At 38.3% G+C, this 22,543-nt stretch overlaps 1 protein-coding gene across 8 annotated transcripts in view; it reads left to right on the top strand.

Annotated features, from left to right (window-relative positions):
- The window catches only part of CREM (cAMP responsive element modulator), a 41,382-nt gene extending 32,425 nt beyond the window's left edge, over nucleotides 1–8,957 (top strand). For 5 of the 8 annotated variants that reach the window (XM_066200257.1, XM_066200275.1, XM_066200285.1 and 2 more), the window contains 2 exons: nucleotides 947–1,103; nucleotides 2,787–3,280. In XM_066200257.1, the coding sequence (XP_066056354.1) occupies nucleotides 947–1,103; nucleotides 2,787–2,931 (302 nt within the window). In that variant the 3' untranslated portion in view covers nucleotides 2,932–3,280. Of the gene's footprint in view, nucleotides 1–946; nucleotides 1,104–2,786 lie in introns of all 8 variants that reach the window. The other 3 variants (XM_066200265.1, XM_066200294.1, XM_066200311.1) reach the window with 1 other exon arrangement.
- Nucleotides 8,958–22,543: the final 13,586 nt, after the last annotated feature.

Raw genomic sequence — 22,543 nt, forward strand, 5'->3', positions numbered from 1 at the left:
ATTTGAAGTTCTGTTTTATCATAATATAAAATATTTATGGAAAGGAATAGGTAAATACTTGCTTAGAATGTAAAGAGAACTATATTTTTTGTTTGCTTTTGTTTTCTATTAGACAAGACACAAGTACTTAGGACTTCCCCAGTGTTCTTGAGATACATCATGTAGGGACAAGTATGTCTGAAACAAAGAAATGACGTGAGACTCTCAGAAAGGTGTTGGTTTCAAGTCACGTCAGATCAGCGTTTAGCTTGGGGAGGGCACAGAACTGCAAAGCTCAGGAGCTGAATCTGAACTTTTGCCCTCTGATTTAGTGTGCAGCTACACCCCTTCCTGTGCAACTGCCACTGCCTCCTGTTGCTTGCTAATGCTGCAGCATCCCATGTGCGCTCCTCTTGCCCAGGGAACAAATCCTGTACATCCCGAGCACTTGTCTGCTCCTTTTCATTGTAGCAACAGCAGCTCTCACTCCTTATCCAAGGGTTGCTAAACTGCTGTTGTAAGAGGAGGAGAGGCTGTAAAGCTTTCACAAGGAGGAAGGAGAAAGTTGTCTTCTGAAGCAAATTGAGTCCTGTACAGGGAGAATAGGGTAGCATATAAACCTCAGTGGCTGCAACAGCAGGACCCTCTTTTTTGTGGGATTGTGCAAACAGGAAGTGTCACTGCTCAAACTGTTTCTCAGACTGCTTTCCCCATGTTGTCTGAAGAGAGCCATGTGGAAGCTTTCAGTCTGGCTGGCTAGTGGGGCCACATGCTAGAGCAATTCAGATACTTTACAATGTGGAAATAAATACTATTAAGATAAAAAAACAATAGTTGTGTCATTACAGCCCTGTGAAATTATTTACGTATCTGGGATCCTGGATAAATCATTGTCAGAAATCTATTATTTTCAGATATACCTCCTTTTTTTTTGCCATACATTTTAAAATATGTTTCTTTTATACAGCTGCCACTGGAGACATGCCAGCTTACCAGATTCGAACTCCCACTTCCACCTTACCTCAGGGAGTGGTTATGGCAGCCTCACCGGGGACTTTGCACAGCCCTCAGCAAATGGCAGAAGAGGCAACACGCAAGAGAGAGCTGAGACTTTTGAAAAATAGGTAAGACTATATAATAGTTCATAGTCAGTGTTGCAAACCACTCCCCCTCCCCCACGAACGTTATAATGAAGTTTTCTTCCTAAGGTCATGAGCACTGCCTGTAATTGATGAAGGGAAGGCATGAAATTCTTTGTCAGTCATCCCATGTCCTTCTAGCATAAGTATTGCTTGTTAACCCTGGAAGATTAGAGTTGACCTTATACCCATGGATTTTTAGTTTGAGAATACTAGGTGATTCAGAAATCAATATCAGATAATTTTTTGTGATGACCTAGAGTTATACTTTTTGTTGAATTTTATTTCCTGTCCTCTCCCACTACTGAGAGTATAATGACCAGTAGGGGCTTTTTCCTTTTAAAACATCCCAGCAAAGAATTGCTTAGGAAAATAGCTGAGGATCTCATTAGCAGCTGTCCATTAATGATGCTGTGAAGAGAACTTATTCAAAGATGGAATGATAATTATAGGCTTTCCTAAATACTTGGCTGCTGGGATGAGATACTTTGCAGTGCCCCTGTCATTTTGTGAGGCACATTGTGTGAAGCTGCTGTATATTTTTTAATTAGTTGTCATGGACTTGACTGAATGTTGTAAATGTTAGTCTTTCTCTGTGCATTCTTCTTGCTATTCTTAGGGGAGTCTGTCTTTTTTAAATGTGTAGCCACCTCTGTCACTGGCAGATTAATAGTAGAAATAGTCTGCTTTGCAGATCTCTAATTCCCTGCTTAACCACTTGTCTTATGATTGAATAAATGGTATTGCTTTGCTCTCATGCCTGTCCTTTATTTTAAATTACTTATGAGGATCACAGCATTGTTGTGCCTCCTTTTTGTTTCCTCTCTCTTCAGTTTTAAAACTAGTGCCTGTGCTATAGCTCATAACTTGCAGGAATGGTAGCCTCTCACAATTTGTTAGTTTATCACGTTCCAAGGTGGTAAAGGAGGACTCCCAGTACTTTTAATATTTTCTCTGGAATTGGATGCTTGTTTAGTCACATGCTTCTGAATACACAGACCAAAGTGTTTAGCTCCAATATAAGAGACTTTTGAGCAGAACTACAAGAATAGTTTCAGGCTATCATTTGCCAAAACCACAGACTCATGTGGCTGAAATGTACTCAGGCAGCCAGTTCTGAAATGCTAATAAATTGTATTTGTTTGGACTTAAATTGTACTGTACGTGCTGTAAGTTTTTATGTTCATGTAAGCTTGGCATCTAGTTTTTTTTTTTTTATCTGAAAAGAGTAGTGTTATGTTTGTGTTTTCTGAAAGTATATTCTCTGGGTTTGGTTTTAAGATTTTGATGACAGAAGACAATGCTCCCGATAAACACACAAAGTAGAATGTGACTGGAAGAAGAAATGCTGCTTTCCATCCTAATCTTTAGTACAATTCAAGTCAATACATTATCATTTACTCCCTGTTTTTCTCAGTTCTTCTGTGTATCGGTTCCATCTTTGTATTTGGTGATGCTGGATGCATTTCAAGTTCTAGATGTTTTGGATTATATTTTAACTATGTTACTGCTTTTGGCTGTTATCCAATGTTCTGTTTGTGCAATCCAGCAGTTGGTGGTGGTGGTTGTTGTTATTGTGGAACCACAGGGATTGCAGGTAATTGCATTTATCCAGTCTTTGCCATATTGTGGCTGTTCCTGTAGTCATTTGCCTTGTATTGGTTCCAGGGAAGCTGCCAGAGAATGTCGCAGAAAGAAGAAAGAATATGTCAAATGTCTTGAAAATCGTGTGGCTGTGCTTGAAAACCAAAACAAGACTCTCATTGAGGAACTCAAGGCCCTCAAAGATCTTTATTGTCATAAAGCAGAATAACTGTCTTTCATTTGGACCTCCTTTATTATGAACTTTAATCAAGGCATGAGAGGAAGCAATTCTACAGATTGCCATATGAACTTGAGAAAGAGACACTTGAGGCCCTTGTGGAACCCAGTTTTGCTTAGTATTTTCAGACTGATTTGGGAGATATTCCAAAATTTGGAATTCTGTCATAGTCTCCATACTCTGCTGAGCTTTCTAATGGCATGCAAATGGCTTTTTTGTTTGCACTTTTTACTTCTGCTTTTTGCAGGGAAGCTGCTAAAGAATGTCGACGTCGGAAGAAAGAATACATAAAATGTCTGGAGAGTCGTGTTGCAGTGCTAGAAGTTCAGAACAAGAAACTTATACAGGAGCTTGAAACCCTAAAAGACATTTGCTCTTCCAAAACAGATTAGTAAAAATATTTATTATACTGTGAACTAAGATATGTCCAGTCGCTTTGTAAGACAATACATAGCCAACATGACTTATGGCTTTCTCTTTGTGTCATTTATAATATATTCCAACTCCTAACATTCCTGAATGCTTTCCTGCTTTTTGTCAATTCTTAGCTCTAATTTCAGGTTTTTCATGCACCATCCTTCTGTCTCCCAAGGAGCCAAATGTTAAAAAATATAATGAAGTAAAAAAGCGCATAATTTCTAAGAGCTGTTTCTTTGCCATATATTTACATACTACTTTTTACATGTTATTGAGTGTCCTGCACATTGAAAATATTTTGCAATTGTTTTAGATGAATCATAAAGATAATGAATCCAGTAATACAAGAAAATCAAACAACCCAAGGTATCTCAGGAAAGAGTTTATAAAAGAATGTTATGATTATATGTATGTACTAGCATACTAGTCTACAGATTATTTTATGGCATATTTTTATATTAGTTGCTTTGTGGAAAAAAGTATTGTATTGCTGTCACTGAGTGCCATGGTTAAAGATAGTTTTTAATAGAACCATGTTGTTTAACCTGTGTAGTGTCTGATTTCCTTTAAAAACCTGGTTGAGACGCTTTAAAATCCATGAGTATCTGAAAGAAGACAAAGGGAAAAAAGCACACCTAAGCTCATGACATGCTAAGTATATTGTGAATACCTGTAAGAAGCTCGCTGTTACATGGCTGCAATTTACTTACATTTTCTGTAATCTGCAGAATATTTGATTAATGGGAGGTCTATATAGCAAAATTTAAATGTTCATCCTGAGCACTTCACATTTTAGATCCTGTGCACCTGTGGATAGTTGCCTCTAGTGAAGGTTGATGGTGCAGTTCTTTTCAGAATTTCAGCAAACTGCTGAGTGGTGGTCAAGGTGTCCTAAAGAAGGAAGCTTTCCAATGGATAGTAACCATTTGCTGCTTCACTGGGTTGTGGAGTAGCCTACAGATGAGAGCTGAAGATTTTTAAAATAAATCCATGTTTAAACCAGATTACAGCTCTCGTAAATGGAGTATGTGCCAACTTTCCATTGTGCTTTGAGAAAAGCTAGTGCATATGCAGAGTTGCTTCTGGGTACTTTTTTAATTCATGAGTGATCTAATTGTTTGGCCAGTACAGTCTATGAGCAGAGTATTTGGGAGCTTTGCTGGAACTAATAGCACCATTGCCTTACTGATGTGGTAGGAAGAAAGGCCTGGTTCCTACTTAATTTGCTTTACTGAGGGGTGTGTGTGAGCGTGTGAGTGTGTGGAAGGGGAGGAGGGATGGAATCATAGTGAAGTCATTGAGACTTCCTAATTTAATTTAAACTCAATTTGCATTTAACCCTCTTCACTCTGACCCTGTTGGGGTGGGTTGGTTTATATAGATTTTTTTTTTCTTTTTTCCTTAATTACTTGAAATACACAGGATAATTTTCTCAAATATTTTGAAAATCCCACTAGGTACCTAAGTGAGACCATTTGTAAGAAGAGGTATTTTCTCTCACTTCCTGCAGCCACACAGTTGATTTAGGGAGGTAACAAGATGCCTCTGGCCTCTAAGGCTCTGCTGCAGGTTTGGAACAAAAGTAAATAAGCTTTGAAATACCTTCTTGAATGCGAAAATACATCTGAAGTGCTAAGGGCAGCAGAAGTCAAAGGTTCTGTTCAGGTTGGACAGGATGAATGCAATCTGCAGGTCCATGTTCCAGCCTCTGTAGTGCAACAAATAAGTTTGTTATGGCTCTGTTGCTAAAGCCTGTTTTCTGTTACAGGTAGACATTGCTCCTGACGTGCAAGGGATTTGGAAACTTAAGTAGAGAGAAACCTGTGTGTGTGTGGTAGATATCTCTCTAGTAAAAAGATCCCTTTGTCTCCTAAATAGTATCTGGTGCTAACTGAAGTTAGAAATTTGATAGGAGGAATCCTTGTCTATTCCACATCTGTGTAATTGACACTCATTTCTTTACTAGTAGAATCATAGAATGGTTTGGGTTGGAAGGAACCTTGAAGATCATCTAGTTCCAAACCCCCGTGCCATGGGCAGAGATGCCACTCACTACTAAATCATGTTGCTTAGAGCTCCATCCAACCTGGCCTTGAATGGTTCCAGAGATGGGGCAACCGCATCTTCACTGAGCAGCCTGTTGAGTGCTAGCCTCTGAGTAAAGAATTCATTCCTAATATCTAATGTGAATCTTCCCTCTTTTTGTTATAACCATTTCCCCTGGTCCTGTCATTGTCTACCTTTGTAAAAAGTTCTCTCCTTCTTTCCTGTGAGCCTCCTGTAAGTACTGAAAGGCTCAGTGAGGTCTTCCTGGAGCTTTTTTTTTCTCCAGGATGAAAAAGCCCAGCCATCTCAGGCTGTTTTCATAGGAGAGGTGTTCCTTCCCTATGATTATGTTTGTGGCTCTCCACCAAACCTGCTTTAACAGGTCCATGGCTTTCCTGTGCTGGGGCCCCAGAGCTGGATGCAGCACTGCAGGGGTGGTCCCACCAGTGCAGAGGGGCAGAATCCTCTCCCTCACCTGCTGCCCACCCTGCTTTGGATCCAGCCCAGGATGCACTCAGCCTTTGGGGCAGCAGGCACACACTGAAACAGTGTGATGGATGTGGTGCAGGAAAAAGGCCTTTTCAATACAGTAGTATTCTTTATATAGAAACATCAGGTGAATCTGAGTTGGTTTATTACAAGAGAATTTGAGCACTGCCCAAGCTTTGATTTGGCAGAGCCAGGATTTTTGTTTTTTCGTTATCAGGAAAAAAGGCCAAAATAATGGTGTTTTTTTCTTTCTTGTTAAAAAACTGCATTTCTATGGAATGAAAGTCCTTTCTTGTGGAAGCCACACAGCTGCAAATTTCTTCAAGATAGACAGCTAGAGGATTGGCCTTTGAGGGAAAGGGTACACAGGCCTGCATGGATTTTTAAATTTATTTTTCAAAATAGATTTTTACGTAGCTCAGGTAAAATAGTCTCTTGTAAAATGTCTTCAGCTTTCTAGAGTTGTGGGTGATGAGGAATGTAATAGTCAGCTTCCTCTTAAGGTACAGCTTTGAGTCATAGCTGTTTCCTTAAGCAGATGTGCAAAGAGAAGTCCCTATAGACTATCCAGACAGATCTCTCTTCACTCTCTAAAACAGCCTCAGCTGTTTTGGCCAGTGAAGAAAGGGATTAAAATAAGCATATTGTGTGAGTAGGTGTGGATTTAATTTATTTGGGAGGACGTTCTGATTGTTATTCCTCCTGTTTGCAGGAATAATTGCAGATTTTTAATTTTTTTTTTTTTTTGCTGCACTGATACAGTCCTGAAGAGTGCAAGTTGTCTTCTGCTTGGTTTTCCTTCTGTTCTTGTCACACGTAATTGCTGATCTGTACTGGTACCCTGCAGACATCAGTGTAATAGCTAAATTCAGCGTGATCTTTTTCTGAATTAAGTATCACTTCAAAGAAAACTAAGGGGTCTGCTCAGCTTCTGGTTTGGATTGACTCATTTTCCCCTCGGTTTTTTTCTGTTTCATCCCCTTGGTGTTTAGTGTGTGGGTGTGTACATGGCAAGACTGTAGTGAATGCTGAGCTGTTAAGCAGCTGACAGAAGTAACTGCCTTTTGGTTGTCAGACTTTCTGTAGAAAATATTGTCATGTGGGGAAGGAATCTAGGTTTTTGGGAGATTTTTTAAGGCACCATGAGGCCCATCTGGATGAGGATAACAGTGATCTCATTATTCCAGCGAAAGTGTTCTAGTATTTGCTTGATTTAATAACTGAGGAAAATAATTTAAGTAAATTCTAGAGCAATTCGATAGTCTCTCATGCCAACTGGAAATGGCACGTAGGAAAAATGAGTTTATTCTTCTGTGTCTAATGAATCTTTAGTCCATTTTCTCAGGTTTCTGGTTTTTCCTTAAGTCTCAGTTAGAACTTCCTTCTTGCAACAGGATGGTTCAATACAGTGTGAAGCAAAGGCTGTCTATATGCACAGAGTCCGAGAGAGAGTAGTGTGTGAGCTGAGTACTGCGTGTAGACGAAAGAAAAAAATAACTTCATTGTATTCTGTGTGACTTGAATGGAAAAAACAGTGAAGGAAGTGTCTTTGTTATGGTAACTGCTGAGCTTTTTCCTCTCCTTTAATAGCCTTTGTCAGTGGAATCGGGTGTGATTAATACATCTTGTGAATGGAATTATGGCCATAAAAATGTCACAATTCAGAAATCTGGTTATCTAGCCAAGTTATTGTTTTTGTTATGTGGCTTCAAAAACACATTTTCCAAACAACCTTGAATAAGGCTCTTAATATTCTCACTTTCATGATTCTCCCCTCCACCCCTTCCCAATGTGGTTGTACTCACACCAGGTAAAAGCTGCTGCAGACTTGTTTAACAAGCTCAGTCTGGACCAAGGGGGTTGTTTCTTCTAAAATAGTTCTCTTAAAGATTTTTTTTTCCCCCAAAGAAGTATTTATCACATTTCTAGCTTTCATTAATTCTTACAGAAATGAGAGAACTGCAAAAACATTTTAAAGTTTAACGCATACTGAGGTGTTTCGCTTGATGACGTTGATTTTGAAGAACTACATTCTCCGAGATCCTGGCTGTGTGAACTAAAAGCTTTCTGAGGTTTGTAATCGGCATAAAAACAAAAAAATGCTTAAATCCTTGACAGCCCTGCATTTTTACCTTTGAAGTTGTCAGTTACTTCAAAGATCCAGACATAGGCCTGGAGCTGCAGCTTTCATGACAAGTGAGCAGCCCAAATCTGTTGAGATCTTTGAAGCAGACATTCTTTTTCTCTCATTTGAGGCCTGATCTAAATAGCTTTTCTGAAGTGTGTCTATTGGAAATTGTCCTAACATGAAATGCAGCCACAGAAAAACAGAAAGAGTCAGGATAGATTGAACAAAGTGTTTGAAAGCAGGGCTGTTACAGAGTATAACACAAGCAGGTATGATAAGTTTGGATGTGGGACTATTTTTTAATTTCTGTTTGTTTTGTGCAAGAACCCCATTGGTCTGCGCAGGAATCGGAGCTCTGCAGTGTTGAGCACAGGATGAAAAGTGTTAACATTTCAAAATCAGTTCCACTTTCTTTTGTTGTATCTTGTGAAAATTGTTACCTATAGCTCCCTCGCTCATGCTATCAGACATGGTCCATACACATTCTTTGTTCCTTTTCATTGATGATTTTCATTTTCCTGAAATATTGTTCCCTGTGAAATGACAGTTGCTCATGTTTGTATCACATTTCATCCTGGTATGTTTCGAACTTGGTGGTTGACAGCAATTAAAGTTCATAGATGTCTCAGAGATCTCTCAAAAGTTCATGAAAATAGGTAGTTAGCAATGAAGGCATGCACTTACTACAGGAGAAGCTGGAATGTAAGTTTTTTTAGATTCAAGAAAACTTACTGGGAATTCTCTCTGATTAGATTCCAGAGGATTAATTTGCTGATTGCCCATGAGCCATAGAAAGGGAGGTTTGTTGCTGATGACTATTTGTATTTTTTGGAGAATGTTTGAATGTCTACAGATTATACCATATTTATTTAAAAGGACAATTTGTTTATAGACAAAATGTATTCTATTAAAAAGTTTGAATACCTTGCAGACCTAAGCCGTTGGGTCTGACGTTGTTGTCTGTCTCTTCAACGAGCCAGTGGTAGTTGAGTAAAGGACAGTGCAATGTATCCTTATAAAATACTTGCTGGATTCTCCCCGAAATTGACACAGCTACTGACATACACTTTTTTTTTTTTTTCTCCCACTTCAGCTAGGCAAATAAATTAAAAATAGACTGGTTTTGAAATACAGTATTTATAAGAAAAAATACCCACTCTCTATACTGTTACATTGTAGTAGCTCTGAATAGAATCTGGTAAATCAGTCTTAAATCTGAAATGCTGGTAATTTCTGACCACCTGGGTAAAGTTCAAAGCAATAAAGCCACGATTTTTTTCCAGCTGTTTTAGAGTGACACCTTGTGGAGTATAAATGTCTGCACTTTATTTTCAAACTGATAAAGCAGCTAAAGGATGTTCCAGAAGTAGGGAATTTCTTGTATCCTTTGGAGGAGATATGAAGGGTGGGGTGTTCTGTGCATGTTGAGGACACAAACTCATTTTTTCTTAATTTTGATTTATAAAAATAATAATACTAAATTTTATTTAAATGCTATTACAAATACTGCTGTTGGAGCACAGTAGTTATTAGTTCTAGGTCACAGAAATTAAATACAATAAAAAACTTAAGTATCTATTGAGATGTGATGATGTGAAGGGAAAGTGAAATAATGTGGTTTTAATCCTGGCAGATGGAAATATCATTCTGGAAATGGAAGGGGGAGGTAAAAAGAAAACAGAACACAGGAAAAGATAAAGAGCAAGTCATAAAAGGAGATCATTCTTCAGGCTAGATAGATTCCACTTTTCTAATAAATTGCACAGTTCTGCATTACAGCCATGACTATATTGACTATATAAATATATGACTATTCTGTCCCCCATAGATGTGTCTGCAAATGACCATGTGGATAGTTCATATGTGTGTTTTTCCACAGAACCTGTGAAGTGGGTGAACTGAGCACCTAAACAGAATTTTTTTTGACTCTTTCAAGAGAATTAGCCAAATACATGAGATGTGATGTCAAGATCCAGAACAACAAATGCATTTGCATATGGTAAGTTTATAGGCCAATTCTATGAAAAATGAAAATATATGTGGTTTGGGAATTGTTGTTATTAAGAGATTGAATTAAATATTTATATAATTTGACAATTACTAATGGCGTGCAAATTTTTTTCTCAGTCCAAAATATTAACTTGGTCACACTTAAGTTTGTGTTGTAAGAGAAATAGTCTGAAGTGGTTCAGTATGCACTTTCACTGGATATGTGAAAGACTGCAAAGCTTATAAAACTGATTTGCTGTCCCAGCTGTTTTGGCCAGTGTTAGATCTGGCTGGGTATCTCTTCCCCAGACTAGAGCATTCCTGAGGTGGCAAACATTATGCTCAAACAACATCTAATATTAGCTCTTGGCTGTTTGAGTAGATCACTTGGTTTCACAAAGTCCTTCTGTTTCCAATCCACACACCCCCACACCACCCCACTTTCAAGAGTGAAGGAAATAAATGTTATATTTCTTTAGCCACTATTTTAGCCCTGGAAATCCTTAGGTCTTCTGTTTGGTTTCCCACTTTGCCATTAGATCCCAAAGGATCAGGAATGGATTTGCTCTCATAACCCAGCTGTGTGCTTTTACCAGCAGCAGAGGTCTCATTGTGCAACTTGGAAAGGTATGAGTGCAGAACAGAAACAACTTGTGCAAATATGCACAGCAGCATCTGCAGGCCTCAGGTCAAGAGCCATCTCTAGAGACACATTTCTACCAGATTTCCTTTGTAAATGACTGACAACAGAACCTCTGCTTTCTACTGCTCATTTGCCCAAAACCTCATATAAGAGAACTTGCTCAAGTTATTAATATTTCTGGAATATCACTTTTTATTGGCTCCTTTTAGTTTGTTTTTCAAAGTTTTGTTTCTCAGAGCAATTATTCTTCTACCAGAGCCTAGTTGCCTCTAGGTAACAAAGTTCAAGTTTGAATATTTCTCTAGAGGACGGTCAGCTTCCACCTGTGGCAAGGGAACATGTTATCCTTTTTAATGCACGCTTAACACTAAGGGAACAGCTATAGAAATGTCCACGAACTTTTTCAAGTGTACCAAGGTAAAATAAAGGTACATCCTCAAACCTGAAGGAAGGAAAAGCTTCCTTCAAGCAAGAAGAGGGCACTCCCATACTAAAATTATTAAAGCTCTACTCTGAAGTTTCATAACAAACTTTAAATCTGGCCAAAGCATTTCCTCATGTACTCCTCTGCCCCCTGCAAAGGCTTTGAAAATACAAAATTTCAACTGTCCAGCCAGTCTAAAGAATATGAAAGAATCAGTTTACAGCAGATTATGTAAAAAATCTGATTCTGATGTCTGCCTCTGCTGAAATTATAAGTAAATAAACCTAGTGCTTTAATGGTTTTATTACGCACTGCAGAAAGGCTATATTTAGGACAAAGGAAAGCACGATTAACAATGTCCACATAAACTTAAATTTTGGTTAGGATATGGGGTAGTCTTGTCTGTCTGAATTACTCTTGGAAAAATCTTCATAAACAAGATCACTAAAGTACAAGGATTTATGCAATTGCATGAGAGAAATTGTGTATAGATCAGGCAGAAAATGAGAGTCAATTTGTGTCACTTATGAACAGGACAAGGGTTAAGTATGTAGGTCACTTTTTAGAGATTGGTTATCTGGGATCTCAGACAGATGTGCAGCAAAATGAAACACACTAAGTCGAATTGCTGCTATAAAATAATTCCATACAACTTTGCAATAATGTAGAGAAGTGGTGTTAGGACAGCAGCTTTGTTTTAAAATACATACTTGATAAGGAAATAAACCTATCAAATGAATAGAATCACAAGGACAGTGGCTAAATACATTTTAAGTGTGGTTAAAGATTTTATTCCTAATGAATTAATCTACTTTGAATCTTTAGCAACATAAAGTAGGATGAAAGATATTCAAAAATACAGGGAATGTAGTTGATACGTCATCAGGTATGACATTTAGGCCAGATCAGCATGTTTGCTCTAGTCAGTCAATAATTGTAGCAGAAAGCATAGCTAGACCTTGTAGTACATGAGCTGCAAAAAAAGCCCCACCCAGTAGATAACTGAGGCAAAATGAAGGAATATACTTCAACAAAGGGGCTGGAAAAAATAGGTGTGCCTTTTGTCTTAACTCAGTATTCAGTAGCAGTGGTACAAAATGAGTCTGGAGTGCAACACCTGGTTCTCCTTCAACGTTTGTGAAGCTGAGTATGTTCAGTGATGAGAGAAGCAGACCTGCCTGAAGAACAGAGTTGCTCCACAGCCAGAACTTGGCCTGCACGGATTTACTTGTGCCTCATCAGTGCAGAAGCACTAGAGGGAGTGAAACTTTGAAGAGCATTGATGATACCCAGGAGAACTGCAATGGCATTTGTGAACCTGCTGTGAGAATTACCCCTGTCTTAAGGGCCAGATGCCAAATGGTCCAGTAAATTGTTGCATGTCTAAATTTTAGATATCTGGTCCCAAATCTGGTAATTGGATCTCTCGGTGGGTACCAGCTCTCTACACAATACATGAGTGCTTACACTGAAATTCAGAGAAGTTAATCGGAGTAGGTATAGAAAGTCCATCTCCTTTCTCCTGATTCCTGGATAATTTAACTGTTAATTCCTTGAAGTGATACTTGTCTTACCTGACAATAGTAATCTGAACTCTAGGTATTTCTCCATAGTCTAGTTCACTATTTCAGTGGGATGGTAGGCAGCGCTTCCATAGTGCAGTCCATAACTCTGAGGATGGAGTTATTTGCCCCTGCTGAAGTCCCTTCCACTAAACAAACAGGTCAGAGAGGAGCTAGGAACAGAGGGCTGATCTTTTCAATTGAAGTTAATCAAGATACATCCAACCCTAATGTTATAAATTCCCGATGCTTCCCAAGACAGATCAACTTTTATGTTGAAGAAAGAGTTCTAAGAGGAACAGCTGTGGTAAGGACGGGGGGATGGTATTATCAGAATAATGGTGTACAAACACCAGACCCTGACCAGCATGGTAGCTGAAGATTTCCCAGGAAAGGTGAGACTGAATGTTCTTTGGCAGACGAGGAATTGGATACATCCTACACATCTGGGACAGTGATCCTGATTCTGTGCCATAGGAGATGTGCCATGAACATCCCAGCCATGGATTAAGTCATTTTAAAGGGTAATAATAATTTTGTTGGCTTCATATGTCAAGTTTGATCTGAAAGTATGAAGTAGGTTTTGCAACTTTGAAGCTAATTGAAGACCCTAATGATATCAGGTTACCTTCGGCATTCAGGTTGTGTTGAGTGTAAGCATCAGCTCTGTGAGCACTGAAAGAATTGTAGCTGTTAACAGGAACAAAACTGTAGCCATGTCAGGAGCTCTTAAGACTGAGATATCCAAGTTCATTCACATCCCGTTTCAAGCAAAACCTTGACTTTAGATCTGGCCTTGTTGCAGTATGCTTAGTCACATACTATGTTCTCATTTTCTACTTTGGTGAATGTGGATGTAATTAAACTTGAAGTGCAGAGATATCCATGAACATTAAATACTAGATAATGATTATTTTGTTTCACTTAACTCTTATCAGCTAGATTTTTTAAATTATTTAGCATTAAGTAAAAAATTATGTCTGAGTAGTTCCTAACCTTTTGAATGTGTTCTAGGAATATTTTATGGATATTTACAGAGCTGAACAATTGCATAAGAATACAAGAAGGGCTTAAGCTAATGTGTGACTCTACAACTCTTGGGAATCACTCAGCTAGTCATTTGGAATTGAAAATATACACAGTCCCAGGAGGATATAATGAACTGTTGTGGAGCTATTTTGTTAAAATTTGTTGGATTTTTGTCAATACTTAATTTTCAGCATTGTTATGTAAATAGGAATTCACTGTTAACCTGTGAAACAGTCTCAGAATAAAAACTCGAAATTCTTCACAAGATTTATTTTTTCTTTTTCTTTATTAGGGAGGAAGGTTTAAATTTGAACATTGTACAAACTGTATATTGCAGTAAAGTTCCTCGACCCAAATTTCTAGTCTAACCTAGATAGTTATTTAGTTTATGTGGGTTCTCAATGTCAACTTCAAAAGTTGTATTATTCAGATGAACAACATAAATTAATAATCAGTGCATATCTGAAAATTTTTGAAGATATTTTTGTCTTCATTTGCAGCACCATGTGCCACTGATGCTGACAGCTTTAGGACATGTATGATTAGTTCTCTGTGCAGACAGAAACCTATTTGTTATCCTGTATTTATGCTTTCAGTCTTACCATTACCTCACAAAAAAATCCTGATTTACAGAGCTGTTACAGATCTTGCTTCTCCAGTTTTCCATACCTGACCCATTTGATCCCATCTGGAAACCAGTGGTTGCCTTAAGCTCCTGCCGTTTCTGTGCACCTCACCATTCTCTTTATGTAAATTGATTTGCATTAGGAAGTAGGATAGCAAAGGCTTTTAATTTAAATTCAACAGATCAGCTTGTTGAAATAAGACTGTTAAAATAGTTATCCCTAAAACTGTGTGGGTTTTTTGGTCCATATAATTAAATTGCATACATAATAGGGTTGCAACACATATGTGCAGTAACTATATAGACTTCAGGATACTCAGAACAATGGTGAAAATAACAGTGGTATAAAGAGTTACAAAACTGAGATCCTTACTTTCTAAAAAAGATGGAGATGTATATTCCTTTCTCAGAAAATCCCACAGATACTGAGTTAGTCTCTTCTGGCAACCCATCAGCACCTCAGTACTTTCTTCAGCAGTGTTTTTCCTTTTATTATCTAAAGGAAATTGATTAGTGATGAAGGCACTTGCCTCCTGCTATGGCTGGCTAAAAATATTTGGTTTGCAATGGAGTAATGTTTCATCTCTTTTCTTACAGTAAAAGAAAACTCTAAACTCAAATCAAACATAAAACATCAGTGAAGGCTTCTTTCTTGACAGCCCAGGAGCGTGAAACCCCAGAAGGATTAGAACAACGTTGAAGTTCCCTATGAAATGTTCCATTGGTCTTTTCTGATCTGAAAAGACCAGTGGGTGTGATGAAGATGCCATCTGTTTATGGCTTTTCATAAAATGAACTCTGAAAAGTATAAAATGAGGTGAGCAGGGTACCCTGTTGTTGGAAACTGTTCTGATACCACAAATACCTTATATCCATGATGCCCAGAATACGAGAAGGTGGTTAGAGTGCCTGCTCCGATATGGTAATTCCTATACTCCCCATGGATATGTGATGAAGGAACAGGACTAAGCAATTAAAATGCATTTCAAAATAAGAGAATGAGCAGAACAGAATATCTCACGTGCACTTCTTTGTGCAATGTACATTAAATGCTTGGAGCTTGGAGTGAATGTGTGTTCGATAATGTTTAGTTAATGGCATAATGCATCTCTTATGGTGATGTTTACTTCTGTGACTTCAGAATCTCAAATCTCTGAACCTGTAACCTAATTCCTATTTCTACTATAGCCAACAAGGAATAAGGATACAGAATAAGGTCTAAATTCTCCACCAGTAATAAAGTCCTGATATTTCAGTCTGTTGCCTAAGCTTCCTGCCCAATGCTTGGGGATGATAGGCTTGCAAAGGAAATTCTGTAAATCACATTGGAGTTCTGCTGAGTTGGGTGGTTAGTGAAGATAGCACAGCTTTATTGTGCAGATGTTTGAGTTGAAAACAGCATTAGTCCCAGATCTTGTGTATTGATGCAGTCTGAAAAAATGGGATCCCAGTTGTGCAACATTCCTCTGTTTCAGGCCTCATTAGAGAATTGGGTTTTGTGTTTATCCAGGCCTAGTGTTTGAATCCACTTGTTCTACAGTCAGATAAAGTCTTGTACCACTGGGGTATGAAGGTTTGCATTCTACTTGTTATTTGTAAAAAATGCATTTTTACTTTGTAGGAGTGACTTAATCTTGATTTCTTTGACTTTGTGCTGGTTTTGGCTGGGGTAGAGTTAATTTTCTTTACAGTAGCTGGTTGTGCCTCAGACTTGTTCTGAGAGCAGTGCTGATAATGCAGAGATGTTTCAGCCATTGCTGAGCAGTGCTGTTACAGCATTGAGGCCTTTTCTGCTTCATGTGAGGAGGCTGGGGTGGCACAAGAACCTGGCCCCAGCTGACTGAAGGCGTATCCACATGCTGATATACCATGACTCCACAGGGTGCCATTCTCTGCATATAAAGCTGGGGGAAGAAGGAAGGGGTCGATGTTCAGAGCAATGGTGTTTGTCTTTCCAAGTCACCATCATGTGTGATGGAGCCCTGCTGTCCTGGGGGTGGCTGAAAATCTTCCTCCCCATGGGAAGTGATGAATGAATTCCTTGTCTAGCTTCGCTTGCATGCACAGCTCTGGCTTTACCTGTTAAACTGTATTTATCTCAACCCATGAGTTTTTTTCACTTTTACTCTTCCAATTTGTCCTCTATCCCAACATGAGGAGAGTGAGGCTGCATGGAGCTGAGCTGCTGGCTGGGCTTAAACTGCAACAGACTTGTTAGCTAAGTACAGGAATGAGGCAAGGCTCACTTTAAATGTGTATTCCCCAGAGAGCTGCCCTAAAAACAGGATGGAGACTGGAGGTGCTGGACTCCCATGCACATGAAAGGATTGGATATGCCTGAGTGGGCATTTCTGTCCCAGGGCTGTTGGCAAACCTGTGCCTTATGCAGATTCCAAGTTCTGCAGCAGAAGCTTGACAGTGGAGGTAGGAATTGTTTCTCTATTAATATAAATATAGGGATATTAAGTTACATTTCTTGACATTCTGAAATTACACTTGCAGATGGACAATCTTTTTCTTGAATATACAGGGTACAATAATCAAGACAGCCGCTACTCATCACTGTATGTACAATAATCAAGACAGCCACTACTCATCACTGTATGTATTACAGGTGAGAGATGCTTCGAAGATGTAAATGATGCTCAAATGCATAAAATAGAGGTACTAAAAAAGGCCTGTGTTCTTCCTTTGAAAATGAAAAGAGTCCCTGGAATGCCTTGGCAGAGAAAAGAAAGTAGGATTTCCCAGATTTCAAGGGCAAGAAAAAGCAAGAATACTTGGTATACACAGCTGGGAACAGACAATGCTGTAAACTTTTCAGTAAATGTGAAAAGTCAATGTACATAGAGATGACAGGCTGATGACGTGGACAATACATTAGTCCAATATGAACGTATCTGGGTCTAGAAATCATGGACACAGTCTGAAAAACATTGACCTCTGCCTGTAAAAAGATTTCCAGGCAAAGTCCCAGATGTGTACAGTAATAGGTAAAACAAATATTTCTTAATAAAGAAATAGAAAGTAAATAGAAGTATTCATGAGATGTTGTGGAACAATATGCAAGTAGCTTTATCTCAAAAATGCTCAGAACTAAAACTGACCAGTCTTAACCTAGACTTCAGGAAATGAATAATTTTCCTTTTATTTCAGGTGGAATTCAGTAAACTTTGAGACAGCTGCAAGGAAGCTAACATTTAATTCTTCCAGGCTGTGCTTGTTCTCCAAATGTGTGAAAATTAGTTTTCTAGGACTCTCGTGTCAGTGATTCACATACAAATAATACTGTATAATCTCAAAGGTGTTAGGAAGAACTGAGAGAGCCTTGCATTTGTAGGCCCCTCCTCAAAGTGGAGGGGCCTACAAATATTTGTTATATCCTGATGTAACATACTTTTGTTGGCTTTGTGAAGGTAACAGCCAGATAAAATCCATCTCAGTCTTCTCTATTAGCACCTCTTATGTTCAAGTGGATTGCTAGAAGTCAAGATTAGTATGACATCACAACTTTGGAAGTAGAATCAAGTAGCTTGCCGTTTTCATATGTATAACTAATAGTAAGTAGGAATGGGTGAGTGATTGTGCAATAGCTGTTAATATTTTCTTCTTGAGAAGCGGCATGAAAAGAGATTAAGTTGCATTTGGCTATATAGCCTCTCATTTTCATGAACATTTTTATTTTGTCAAAAAATGTAAAACTCCTCCTTTGACAGAACATTACAATTCGAATTTTCCTTTGGCACAGCAAAACATTTTGCATCTTTTACTTAAAAATATATTTCAAGTATTGCACCAGCAGAGATCCAGCAACTGTGCATGTGAAATGAGGTAATTCAAAATTATTATTTCCAGCATGATAGGTAAACGTAACAGATTAATAAAAACCCGGTGCTGGTTTCAGCATCTGTATTACATATTTCTGATTCTTGGTCTGTGCTCAGCAATGCTGTCTGATGTTCCAGATTCTTGAAGTGGAAGCAAATGATATAACCCAAACAAAGAGAACAGCACAGTGGAAGATTTCAGATAAACCGCTGAAGCTACAGTTGTCTGCCACTAGTCAAATTCACATGATTAAAAATCCTCTCCTGCTTTTATTTCAGCATCTTAGAAAAAACATTGAAATGCCCTGCAAAAACAACTGGCGATATAGGAGTAGTGATAGGGAGGATTCATGAGAATACATTTGCTCTTGGAGATGATTCCCAAATTTAGGCTGCTGCCTCAGTCACTTAAGCCCCTTGAGTGAGAGCATGACCCAGAAAAACAGTCCTATCTTTCCCCAGTCACGTATTTCCACTGCTTCTCCTGAGCCAGTAATAATGTTAGCACAATTACATGGTAAGCTGGGTTAGAGACTAGCTGAAAACTTTGCCTGATTTAGCTTCAAGCAGAACAGGCTGACAGAGCTTCCTGAATGGCCATACAAATAATAATGTGGGCAGGGGGGAACAGACATGATCCTGCATGTGGGAGATCAGGACAGCTGGTTTTGTAACAGTGAACACATGATTCAGAGCCTCAGTTTATCTTGTGTTTTTGAGGAGATGAATGTAAAAACTGGGAAACTATCATCAGGGGCAGCAAAAGTTCCCAACTCATGTGCATAGAGAAGGAATTGCAGACAAGGATTTTCCTTCCTCTGGTTATGTGCTTGGTCCCAGGGAGAGTGGGACAGTTTTGTATCTTTCAGTGTTGGCCATTTTGAAATACTTTGTGTACCATTAGTAGGATCTGGAAGAAGTTCTGCATATTGGATGCATCTGTGGTAAACTGAGATTTTCAGTGGTGGGAGTGAAAATTAGGCTGTTGGATCTTGTTTACTTTCACTGGAAAGGAGGCCTTTGCCTCCAAAGCTCAGAGTGGCAAGAATCCCTTCTGAAATGATCCTCGTACATTTGTTCAAGTGTTGCAGTCATGATAGGCCAGAGTGATTTGATTCTCCTTGGGACAGACTCTACTATGCAATTTTTAGTGATGCTCTATTCTGCAGGGGCCCCTGACACATTTACTGATTTGATAGCACCTGCAAAATTGTACATTGAGTTTAAGCACATCTAAAAGCAGGATATATTGAAGAGTGAGGACTTGCAGTGAGACAGTTAACTCAATGGTTGTATTTCTGCTTCTCCCAGTGGTTTTTCTGGGAGGTTTTGTTCTGCAAAGCTGGTTTAGGTTTTGTTTTGTTTGGCACTTTTAAAAACTCTTATCAATGGGATTGTGCATGAGTAAGAGTATAGATCAAACTCAATGAGTCTGTGAGCCCTAATACTAGAGATGAATGATAGAAAATTTATTTTGCATTACATAATGTATAATTTTTTCTTGTTTTGTTCTACACTGTGGCCAGCAGCCTTACTTATCCTGAACCTAAACACTTTGCCAACACATATTTGATTCGAGATATTAGCCATTACCAAGACACATATTTTAGCTACGTAGGCAATCCCATACCAGCTGTGAATTCTTAAGATAACTCAGTCTGAACTGGGAAAATTATGAAACCAGTTAACAGACTCAGACAAAATACTGTATTATCCTTCATATTAAACAGTGAGATGTATCTTTGGCAACTTTATTTTGGACAAAGACTATTAAGGTTGAGGTTAGAGACTTTGTAAGCTTGAATGCCTAATTAGAGTCCAAAGATTGCATTTCACTGGTCTTCAGTCTTTAAGGGGAAGCTGCAAACATCTGACCTGAACTGCCTAAGCACTCCAAAGAAGGAAGTTTGCTTTGTAATCTTGTACCAAATTTTATAATTCATGTAATGTACTGAGTATTAGAAATTATTTTAACTCAGAGATCACAGAAACAAACAAGTATTTTTGATTTCTTTTTGCATTTATTGGAGAGGTCTTGCTCCAACTGCAGAACTTTTACTACAAAATTTGACGAAAATGGGCATATGCTTATAGACAGATATTCTGTCCTGTGTTACACAAGATACTTTTCTGGTTTTCAAAATGAATTTGAGGCTGCCTGTCTTTTCTGTTTGGAACCAAGCTTACCTAGAAGGGCTAGAATTTATAGTCATGTCATGTTATATGCTTTTATGTATTCTTTAGGCCTTAGTTGTCAAATTATGTGACAGTTCAAAGTTCCTGGAATGTAAAGATCTGGTGTCTCTAAATCGTTTCTAGTTAAGTAGCTTTGAAGTAAAGGGACACATCACTGAATTAATCAGTTTTATAGAAGTGTCACATGCATGAGCACAACAGAATTATGCTGCAATAAACCTGGTGGTGCAGTGAGCTGGACCTAAGAAAATACCTGTTTCAAATACACGCATTTTATTTCCTGAAGTGGTCCCTAAGGGGCATTTTTTGAGTGACAGCAGAGGACACTCGGGTGAAGTGTTAGCTGAAGAGATCCAGCAGTGAAGGGTAGCATTAACTTTGAATGAAAAACAGCGAGCTAGTTCCTTAGTTGAGATAAAAATGTCTTCATTAATTATATTCTCTTTAATTTGAAGTATAATTCAAATTGACCAGATTCTTCCCAATATTACTCAGCAGTTTCCTACAGAAATGTGCTGAGTTCCCTGTTTAACCACACACTGCCAGATGCAACTGCAGGTCACAGGGGCTGTTGGCTGGTCAGCTGCTGAAATTCCAGAGCTGCTGCAAAGACTGCAGAACACTGAAAATATATAATAATTTCCTCATCAAGAGTTTAAAAAGTATGGCTTATTTTGCCTTTTGATTATTTAGAATACTTGCACAATAGCATAATTGTATTTTTATTAGTTGCACTTGATATTATTTTCATGTTTGCTAGGACACTTTATTTCATCATAAAGTCCTGCTTCTTTAGCTGCTTTAATTCTTGTCACTTTTAACTGTGTGAAATGGGTTCCCAGACAGCCAACAGGAAGTGTTTTTAGGTCAGCAGCTAATTTTCCCAGGCCCATTTTGCAGACTCTTGTGATTTATACCAACTCTATTTATAGAGGAAAGATGACTTTTTTAACCTATGAACTTGCTATCCTCACGTTGGCATTTTTTCTATCAACTGATGTATCTGCTTGTTGAGTGATGGTGACAGCAAAGTTAATAAGCTACACGAGTGGCAAAATGTATTACAACAGACAAGAATTTCATAATTTAACGATGGTCCAGGCACTGCCTGTATCCTGCTGTGTTGGTGTGCATGTCAGAAGCACCACAGGAGGACAGCATATCTGTGAATACAGAGTAATCTCTCCATTTTATTTACTTGGTCCCCTTTCCTGTAACACATGAACAGCTTGCTGTTTTAAAGATTTTAGTCTTAAAAAACCCCCTTTCATATAGTGAGATTCTGTGACTCCCATTCACTGAAAGGTATATGAGATATGGGGGTTAAGGGGTTTTCAGAAGTCTTGCACAGTCTGCAATGGAGCAGAAAAATGAATTTGCGTTCCTTGACTGTGGGCAAATCTCTGGGTGGTGGTTCTCAAAAATAAAACAGTCATTAGTCCTGTCTCTGTGGTTTTGTGGTTTAAAATGTGATAACAAAACCCAATAAGTTTCACCTGATTAAAGGAGAAAACTTTCTTCTTCTGCCCCCTTCCCCCAAGTAACAGAAACTTAATCTAAGGATCATGCCCGGTGTTGCTTTATTTGAGGGGAAATTTTTAAATGTTCACATGGAAGCCTCAATTTTAGTTCTGTAGGCTTGCTTATGTCCTGGATACTTTTTCATTGCGACGGAAAGAACTCTGGAATAGAAAGAGGTAATTAATGTTTTAATTACTTTCATTGATTTTGTAGCCTTTCTACTTAAAGGATATTGATATCAATGACCACTGATAGTGGACAGAATTAATAAAAAAAGCTTTTGGCCTGTTTTCATGTATAGTTTTCAATCTGGCATTGCTTTTCAAAGGAAAATGTCCTGCCTAATCCCATATAGGACCCGAGGAAGTGGAATAAAATCTGTAAGAAGTACACAGTCAAAATTACGTATCTGTTGATCATTTTTTAAGTACACTAATTAATCTTTGGTTCTTTACCTCTAAGATCCGTATTTCCATTTTCTGTATTTTCCAGACATACACATGGGGGTTTTGTCTGGAGAAGTAGGATTTTTGGCCTCTCTACAGTTCCAAATGAGTTCCTACAGGCATCCACAATTGCAGTATCCTGCTAAAAATCAAAAAGACTCATGCCCGAACACTTTTCTATTGAAAACTTGGATGCTTCAATTTAATTTTCATTCTGAGAATTTTCTCACCTTTTAATTTCACCTCTTGATTTGAAAATTA

The sequence above is a fragment of the Chamaea fasciata genome, unplaced genomic scaffold (genome assembly GCF_029207755.1).
Source record: "Chamaea fasciata isolate MVZ Bird 193981 ecotype frontalis unplaced genomic scaffold, bChaFas1.0.hap1 SCAF_1, whole genome shotgun sequence".
NCBI classification, from domain to species: Eukaryota; Metazoa; Chordata; class Aves; order Passeriformes; family Sylviidae; genus Chamaea; species Chamaea fasciata.